General features: G+C 37.0%; 1 protein-coding gene across 1 annotated transcript in view; it reads left to right on the top strand.

The window, feature by feature from the left end:
* Positions 1-6,178, top strand: part of STK31 (serine/threonine kinase 31) — an 89,640-nt gene extending 83,462 nt beyond the window's left edge. Inside the window, exon 24 of the mRNA XM_059171368.1 lies at positions 5,889-6,178. Within this exon, the coding sequence (XP_059027351.1) occupies positions 5,889-6,044 (156 nt within the window). The 3' untranslated portion in view covers positions 6,045-6,178. The remainder of the gene's footprint in view (positions 1-5,888) is intronic.
* Positions 6,179-10,158: the final 3,980 nt, after the last annotated feature.

Here is a 10,158-nt window from a genome sequence, read left to right on the forward strand (position 1 = left end):
CTTTGCCATATGTCCATCATGATAGCTTGTTCCATCAAAGTGTATAAGCAGAGAAAGGAGTAGGAAGTCTGTTAGCTAGACTGAAGTTATAGTTTTTTCATAACCAACTCACTACATCAATCATACACTTAAGAGGAGGGGATTATGTAAGTATGTGAATACCAGGAAGTAGGGATCCATGCGCAAAATTGTAGAAGTTGCCTACCACAGTTACATTCTGTTAGTTGTGTGCTAGGCACTCTGCTAGGTGTCTGTATAAAGAAAGTGAAGGTGAATAAATAGAAGAAGCTCTTATTTAAGGGCGCCTGCGTGGCTCAGTAGGTTAAAGCCTCTGCCTTTGGCTCAGGTCATAATCCCGGGGTCCTGGGATTGAGCCCTGCATCAGGCTCTCTGCTCAGCAGGGAGTCTGCTTCCTCCTCTCTCTCTCTCTGCCTGCCTCTCAGCCCACTTGTGATCTCTGTCAAATAAATAAATAAACTCTTTAAAAAAAAAGTTCCTATTTAATGTGGGTAGCTGCTTAGGGAGACCAAATTAGAAGAATATTTGGCTTATGTAGTATTTCCTTGTGGGATCTGAGGTAGCTATTACTGCTAGGAATGGGTTTGTCTTTATATTCTGTAATCACATGTAGTTACCAAACAATTGAGGGAACTATAATTTAGACATTACAGGGGCCATATCAAAAGTGGAGAGAAATCAGAGAATTATGTAACTGACAGATATTAGAGGGTAATTAATTCAGTAATTCCCAGCCCCCAGAAGAATTTATTAATAGGTCCAACAGATGGCCTCAGTCTTTGCTAAAGTACTTTTAAGTTCAGATAAATTCATTCTTTATTGTACGACTCTTAAGTTTATTTGAAAGTAGTTCTTCAGATAGATGTTCCTTCATATAACATGTTTTTGATACAGTATTCAAAAGTTACAAAAAGAAGCACATCCCTGTTGATGTGTCCTCCAGCTACCCAGGTCTGATCTCCCAGTAGTGCTAGTTTCTTGTGAATCTTTCCAGAGAGTTATATGTGGAATCTAAAACAAAACAAAAACAAAATCCAAGGTCATAGATACAGAGACCAGATTAGAAGTTGCCAGATCATAAATAACATACATGGAAAGGTCTATGTGTGTATGTGTCCTTTTTAAAACCGATTATCATATTATTAAGTTAAAAAAAATTATATTTGCTCTGTATCCTCAGTAAAAGCAGGAGCTTTGTGTTGGGGATCATTGTATCCCCAGTGTCAATAGTTGATACATAGTAAGACCTAAATATTTTTTGAATGAATGAATGAATCTTTACTATATTTTTTCTGATAAATATTCTTTATCTGCCATTTTTTGAACTTGCTTTTATCCTCAATTCCTCCCCCCCCATATTTTCAACCTCTCTGGAATCCATTTTTGTATATATGAAATATATATATATATATATTTTTTGTATATATGAAATCAGATTCAAAAATTTTTTTATATGTGGACAGATAGTTGATGCAGCACCATTTATTCAATAGACAGTCTATCCCTACTGATTAAGAAAGCTACTCCAAGCTCTGCCATGTTTTCATGGACTCAGGAATCTGGCTGGGGCTCTGTTCTGTTCTTTGGCTTGTTTTTTTTTTTTTTTTTTTTTTTAAAGATTTTATTTATTTATTTGACAGAAACACAGCAAAAGAGGGAACACAAGCAAGGGGAATGGGAGAGGGAGAAGCAGGCTTCCTGCCGAGCAGGGAGCCTGATGCAGGGCTCAATCCCAGGACCCTGGATCATGACCCCAGCTGAAGGCAGGCACTTAACGACTGAGCCACCCAGGTGCCCCTGTTCTTTGGCTTGTTTATTGATCCCTGTGCCAACACTATGGGGTTACATGCTTTAAAATGTTGTATCTTTATAGAGAGGGCTTTGACTTTCCTTCCTTATGTTTTTCTTCAACATTGTTTCGTCATTCTGTAATTTTATTTCTGCTTATGAATTTTGGCACCAACTTGTGTCCTCTGAAAAACATTGTTGTTACTTTGTAAATATTTTGAATTAATAGGTTAATTTGAAGGAGAATTGTCTTAATGATATACTATTTTTGTAGTTGGGAAAATAATACCTCTCTATTTCTTAAGGACATTATTTTTATTTTACTCTTTATTGTATTGGATTGATTATAGGTAGATATTATTATTATTATTATTATTATTTTTAAAGATTTTATTTATTTGACAGAGATCACAAGTAGGCAGAGAGGCAGGCAGAGAGAGAGGAAGAGGCAGGCAGAGAGAGAGGAGGAAGCAGGCTCCCCGCTGAGTAGAGAGCCCAATGTGGGGCTTGATCCCGGGACCCTAGGATCATGTCCTGAGCTGAAGGCAGAGGCTTTAACCCACTGAGCCACCCAGGCGTCCCAGATTTTATTATTTTTAAAATAACTTCATAAGTAATTTAATTATATTCAAAAGTACATATATCATGTAGCAAAACTTGATTATTTTTCCATTTTTAAAAATAGAGGTGTAATTGATATATAACATTAGTTAACACATAACATTAGTTTAATTTCATAATGATTTGATATATGTATAGATTGGAAAATAATCACCACAGTAACATCTAGTTAACATCAGCATACATTGTTCTAAACATTTTTTTCACTTGTTATGAGAACTTTCAAGATTTACTCTTCTTAGCAACTTTCAGATAGGCTGTACAATAGTATTAAATAGTCACTATGCCTCTGTACATTACATTCTCATGACTTATAACTGGTAGTTTGTACTTTTTTGACCCTCTTCACCAGTTTTGCCCACCCCTCCTCCCTTCCCCTTGCCTCTGGCAACTTCTGATCTGGTCTCTGTATCTATGACCTTGGTTTTTGTTTTTGTTTTGTTTTAGATTCCACATATAAGTGAGATCATGTGGCATTTATCTTTCTCTTAGTTCATTTAGTATATCGTGCTCAAGATCCATCCATGTTGACACAAATTACAAGATTTCATTCTTTTTTATGGCTGAATAATACTCCCATTGTGTATGTATATACATATATATATGCATACATCATATTTTCTTTTTTTGCCATTGAATAGTACTTTTATTTTTTAAATTCTGGTATAGTTAACATACAGTATTATATTAGCTTCAGTGTACAATATAGTGATTCAACAATTCCATACATCACTCAGTGCTCATCATGGTAAGTGAACTCCTTGATCCCAGACATCTACCCACATTACCCTCTGGTAACCATCAGTTTGTTATCGATAGTTAAGAGTCTGTTTCTTGGTTTGTCTCTCTCCCTTTTCTTTCTTTTGCTCATTTGTTTTGTTTCTAAATTCCACACGAGTAAAATCATATGGTATTTGTCTTTCTCTGACTGACTTGCTTCACTTTGCATTATACTCTCTAGGTCCTTCCATGTCATTGCAAATGATGAGATTTCATTTTTTTTTCATTTTTAAAAAATAGCTGAATAATATTTCCGTGTGTGTGTGTGTACACCACATCTTCTCTATCCATCTATGGGTGGATTTTCCTTACAAAAATCATTTATTTATTTATTTATTTATTTATTTGACACAGAGAGAGAGAGAGAGAGAGAGATCACAAATAAGCAGAGTCAGGCAGAGAAAGAGGGGAAAGCAGGCTTCCTGCTCAGCAGAGAGCCCAACGTGAGGCTTGATCCCAGGACCCTGGGATCATGACCTGAGCCGAAGGCAGAGGCTGAACTTACTGAACCACCCAGGCACCCCTACATCATGTTTTCTTTATCCATTTTTCTGTTGGTGGACACTTAGGTTGTTTCCATATCCTTGTTATCATAAATAATACTGCAGTGAACATGGGGGTACATATATCTTTTTGGGTTAGTGTTGTTGTTTTCTTCAGCTAAATACCCAGATGTGGAATTGCTGGGTTATGTGGTAGTTCTGTTTTAATTTTTTTGAGGATCCTTCATACTATTTTCCGCAGTGACTGTACCTGTTTACCTTCTCAGCAATTATTATTATTATTATTTTTAGAGGGAGAGAAAGCACAAGCACAGTGGTAGAGGGGCAGAGGGAAAGGGTGAGTGAGAATCTTAAGCACGTTCTCTGCCAGCATGAGTTTGATGTGAGATCATGACCTGAACCAAAATCAGGAGTTAATATGCCTTTTTATTTTTTTTTTAAAGATTTTATTTATTTATTTGACAGAGATCACAAGTAGGCAGAGAGGCAGGCAGAGAGAGAGCGGGAAGCAGGCTCCCTGCTGAATAGAGAGCCCGATGAGGGACTCGATCCCAGGACCCTGAGATCATGACCTGAGCCGAAGGCAGCAGCCCAACCCACTGAGCCACCCAGGCGCCCCGTTAATATGCCTTTTTAAAAATTTTTATTTGTATATTTAATTTTTAAAAAATATTTTATTTACTTATTTGACAGAGAGAGATCACAAGTAGGCAGAGAGGCAGGAAGAGAGAGAGAGAGGGAAGCAGGCCCCCTGCCGAGCAGAGAGCCCGATGCAGGACTCGATCCCAGGACCCCGGGACCATGACCCGAGCCGAAGGCAGAGGCCCAACCCACTGAGCCACCCAGGCACCCTATGCCTTTTTTTTTTAAACAAGTATTTATTTAATAGAAAGAGCAAGGTAGGGGAGTAGGAGAGGGAAAAGCAGGCTTCCTCCTGAGTGAGGAGCCCAATCAGGACTCAATCCCAGGACCCTAGGATCATGACCTGAGCCAGAGGCAGATGCTTAACCAACTGAGCCACCCAATTGCCCCTGGATTTTATAAGTTTTAGTGCTGTCTTTATGTATGTTTAGAAACATATCCTGTAGAGTGCAGTATGGGCATTGGCATTCATTAATTTAACAAGTACTTACTGAATATCTGCTATATCCCTGCTACTGTGCTAGTTGTTGGGGATGAAGTGATAAACTAAAATTTCCAATATTAAGGATCTTAGAGTCTAACGAGGACACTAGCAATGAACAGGTGATTTTTATTCAGTGTGAAGTGTGTTCTGTTTGGAGTCATCATAGAGGGACAGAAAAAAAAAAAGGCATACCCTGCTGCTTTGTCAGGTGGAAATAATGGAAGAGCAGTATCACAGTGTTGTTTATGTGTGATAATACAAATAACTTTGAAATATTTCCTTGAAATTGTGGTACCTAATAAATTTTGGTTCCTCAAATGAAAGAAGATGGGATCGGGAGGGAGACAAACCATAAAAGACTCAATCTCAAAAAACAGACTGAGGGTTGCTAGGGGGAGGGTGGTTGGGAGAGGGTGGTGGGGATATGGACATTGGGGAGGGTATGTGCTTTGGTGAGTGCTGTGAAATGTGTAAACCTGGCGATTCACAGACCTGTACCCCTGGGGATAAAAATACATTATATGTTTATTAAAAAATTAAAAAATTAATAAATTTTGTTTGGTTCCTCATATGGACGATGATAATGGTAGTGGTGGTAGAGGAGTTCCTGGAGATCACTTCAAAACTAATCACTAGCTGACCAGTAAAGGAGGTTACCCTTCCAAAGAAGCTTCACTGTAAAATTTTCAGTGTTGAGCTCTGATCAGGCCATAAAAAAGGAAAAAGGAATAGACTTAAAATTTTTGTTTGTTTGTTTGTTTTGCTTTGTTTTTTTAGTTTCACTTGTTTTTTGAGATATTTCTGCTGTGATTCTCTTTCCTATTACAGTTATTCCTTTTGCTCTAACACCATTGTTTTATTATTAGAGTAATAATTCCTTTCCAATAAAAAGTAGTTAATTTTGTAGAAATCTTTAAAAAACTAAATAGGAAAAATTAGAGCTCTGTATTATTGATAAAAGTGTTTTTGAAATGGATCCTCCTTCCTTATTTCAGATTTGTCCTTTTGTTTTGATTTTACTTTTGTTTTGTAACCTGTCTTTTTCCTTGCAGGATTATAATGTCAAATCCCTCATCTATAGCTTGATCTATTGTAGAAGTTCAATGACTGCTGAGCAAGTTTTGAATGCTGAATGTTTCTTGGTGCCAAAGGGGAAATCAACTCCAAATCCAGGAAAAGATACTGAATATAAAGAAAACAAGAATTAAAGATGGAGAATGTGGATAAACATAAGGAAAAGACAAGAAATGATGAAGCCAAGTTTGATTTTGATAGATTTAGTATTTTTTTGTTGTTACAGATGTTCCTTTTAAAACTTTGTTTAGTTTGGTTAAATAAATAGAAAAAAATCTGAAAGTGTTCTGGAGCTAGTTGGGTTGTATCTTTGGCATTCCAGTTGTGAAAAATAAAAGATGTTTGGCTATGCACAAGATTGTATAGTTCGAAATTTCATTTAACTGGAGTTGTTAAGGAAGAATTTTCTATCCATAGTACTTTTTGAAATTGCATAGACTATGATATTTGTAATAGAAAATGTTATTAGATATTTGGGCAAATCCTATACAGATTTTCAGTTATATGAGCCAGCTGATGGTGATACATTCAACAAATAATTGGCCTTGTACTCAGTTCTGGGGATATAAAGGTAATTAAAACATTGTCCTTATATTTACAGAGCACAGAATCTGTTGAGAAAGAGATACAAATAAATCTTCATAATACAATGTGGAATAATCAGTGGTAGCTTTGTACAGAGCTTTATAGGAGTACACAGGAGGAGTACTTATACTGTGGGAAAGGATGTCACCGAATGCTTTCTGGAAGATAGAGTATGTTAGTTAAATTTTATAGACTGAATAATAAAGTTGAAGGAGGGGGTGAGAGTATCTTAATTGGCAGAAAAAGTATGATAAAAGCACTGAAAGAAACTTTTTGTTGTGTTTAATAGTATAAAATAGAAGTCAGAGAACAGTCATGTAGTAGGTGAGTAAAGTCTTTGTATAAAATAATAAAATGCTCAGACATAACTAATCATTTTACAGAAAATATGGAGTTATTGAAGGATTTAAAACAGCTTTAGCTCCTTCAAAATCCTTCTGTTTACCACCAGGATAGGAGGTAGAGAGACTGTTTAGAAGGTTAATATAATAAAGTAGATGAGAAATAATGAATACGAGGTCTAGGGAAGTAGAGATAGTGATGATACATATAGGACAAATTTATGAAATAATTAGAAGGCAGACCAGTTGAACTTGGTGATTGAAGTGCATGTGGACTAAAGTAGTGTCGTAGAGTTTCTAGTTGCCTAGTTAAAACCCAGCCTTCCTTTTTTCCTTGATAATAGATTCTAGTTTCATTTGGGATGGCAGTGTACTTGGCTAAAAGACTATATTTACCATTTCCTATATTAGTTGAGGCCTTTTGAGTAAGTTCCTGCAAATAAGGCTCCTTAAAAGGAGCTGACTTAGCTGGGAAATGTGCTCTTTTGCCTTTACCCCTTTTTTATTGCCTAGAAGTGAATATGGTGGTTAGAATTTAAGCAGCCTCCCTGCATCATGAGGTGACTTTGAGGATGAACCCCATGACTGGGATGATGGAGTGGCAAGTTAGAAGGAGCTGTTTTCTTTAATGATTCTGGGGCCTCTGTAGTAGCTTCAAGTTTTCATACTATTTGAGAAAATAAAGCCTTACATGAAAGTATGATTCCTGTACCAGCAGCCTCAACATCACCTGGGAATTTAATAGAAATGCAAATTCTTGGCTCCATTCCAGATTTACTAAATGAGAATTCAGGGGAAGACCCTGAAAATCTGTGCTTTAACAAATACTTTAAGTCATTCTAATGCATACTAAAGGGAACCATTGTCACATACTCAAGCCATTGCCACTTTTTGAGTTTCTTATTTTATAGCAGACCTTAATTTTAGCTGATTCAGTTGAAAAGACACAGGTGTAAAGTAAAGCTGGGTAATTAAAGAGAACAAAGAATAGATCACTTTATTTATACCAGTGTTTAAAATAAAGAATTAGACCAGCATTTTCCAAGTGTGTTTGCTGAACCCTAGTCCCTTGGGATGTTTAGCACAAAAAATTCTGTGATTAGTTGTTTGGAAAATAATGAATGGTAAGTTGGAGATTGGTTATGCATATTAGATGGTAAGTTTCTAAAAAGTTGTCTAGAAAAGAAAACTGTTTAGTTTCTTTCTTTCTTTTTTTTTTTTTTTTTTTTTTTTTAAGATTTTATTTGTTAGAGCGCAAGCACAGGCAGACAGAGTGGCAGGCTAGAGGCAGAGGGAGCAGCAGGCTCCCTGCTGAGCAAGGAGCCTGATGTGGGATGTGATCCCAGGACGCTGGGATCATGACCTGAGCCGAAGGCAGCCGCTTAACCAACTGAGCCACCCAGGCGCCCCAGTTATTTCTTTTTAAAAGATTTTATTTATTAGTGCACCAACAGGGGGAGCAGCAGAGGGAGAGAGAGAAGCAGGCTCCCTGCTGACCAGGGAGCCCAGTGTGGGGTTTGATTCCAGGACTCTAGGATCATAATCTGAGCTGAAGGCAGACACTTAAATTGACGGAGCCACCCAGGCACACCTGAAACGTGTTTTGCTTTATTTAACCCAGTGTTTGCCAAAATTGATGTGCTCTCTCTCTCTCTCTCTTTTTTTTTTTTTCCCACAAATAGCAACTTCTTGTGAAACTGGGATGAGAATCCGATTTTTTGGCATATGAAGCTAGAATTTTTATTTATTGTTTAAAAATGGCAAATAATGATGTGTGATGGAAAGAGAAAAATTTTAAGTATCTCTTCAATGCCACAAAAGCAACAAGAAATTACATACATATATATATATATATATATATATATATATATATATATATATATGCAATGAAAAGCCAAGCAGATATGTTCACTGCCCTATGGGCAGTTTGAGAATAATGCAGTATATAATAAGCTATAAGAAAAATAATAATGTATGTCACTACAAGAAAGGAAGGCAAGAGAAGAGTGATGAGGTTGAGGAATAGACATTTGAACCATTTTAGAGGAGGAGTAGGGTTTTATTTTTTTGGAATTAGAGAAGGAATTCCAGGCCAAGGAAATTAAGAGTAGATTTGGGAGAAGGCAAGAATCTGGCTGGAATATAGAACATTAATGGGGGAGCTGAGAAATAGGCTTGGAAAAGTATTTTGGGGACAGATCTTAGAGGGTTCTGAGTTGTTCTAGACTATTATAATATTGTGAGCAGCTGAATCACACAGTTCTATTTACTTTTGAATAAAATAGCTAACCAGAAAGGGTGATTTGAGCAGGGAAATAAAGGGGGTGAGGAAGGAGTCAAGGACAGCACATTTCACTAAAGCAAATGATGTGAAGAAAATGTCCTGTTTTAGATCAAGTTACTGAAAAGAAGAGAATTAGGAGTATAAACTTTTTCTCAAAAGAAATTTGTGGGTGGTGTACCTAGGTGGTTCAGTTGGTTAACTGTTTGCCTTTCACTCAGATCATGATCCCAGGGTCCTGGGATCAAGCCTCTTATACTTCTCCCTCTCCATCTCCCTCTGTCCCACTTCCCACTTGTGCTCCCACTTCCCACTTCTCTCCGTCAAATAAATGTTTAAAAAAAATTTATGGGAAGCCTCTTGCCCATTTTGTAGTGTCAGTGCTATGTCATTTCAGGGTGTATTTAAATGTCAACATTTGTTAAATTCTTTTTAGCGTCTCTCTTTTAACTCAGCAAATGACATACTTTATCATTTCTTTGTTGTTGGTATAATCGTGTCTTCTGCCACTAAAACTACATACGGAAGCAGTTCTGGATTGGCCAGAGTAAGGACTTCTGAAAATTTCCTCCATAAAAGCAACAAGAACATTGGCCGGATATTTTCCAAATCAACTTTTTCAGAACTCTGGGAATTAATCAAGGACTTGGAACAATTTGAAGAACATATTTAAGGAAAAACATCTGAATTTTGGTAAGAATCGCAAGTTTTGTCATGTTTTAACTTGCCCTATTCCTATCTCTCTGTCCCCAGCTTCACAATCATATTAGCTGTGAAAACCAGTGGCTTAACAGCCAATGGAAATGGTAGAATGTTTTGAGCTCCTCAAAAAACGCCATTGCCAGAGAACTCACTATTTGACCAGTTTGGCAGCTGATTTTTTTGGGAAAAGCCCCTTTTCTGGGAAAGCCCCTTCTACAGGGCTCGTCCTTACTTGACCTGACTCAGAATTTGTTCAATGGAAAAACTCTTCTCCTTTCCCAGGGCATTTGTTGAAAAAACTGTGGCAATTGTTTAATATTACAGCTGTCTAAGGTGGCA

This window comes from Mustela lutreola, chromosome 4, assembly GCF_030435805.1.
Source record: "Mustela lutreola isolate mMusLut2 chromosome 4, mMusLut2.pri, whole genome shotgun sequence".
NCBI classification, from domain to species: Eukaryota; Metazoa; Chordata; class Mammalia; order Carnivora; family Mustelidae; genus Mustela; species Mustela lutreola.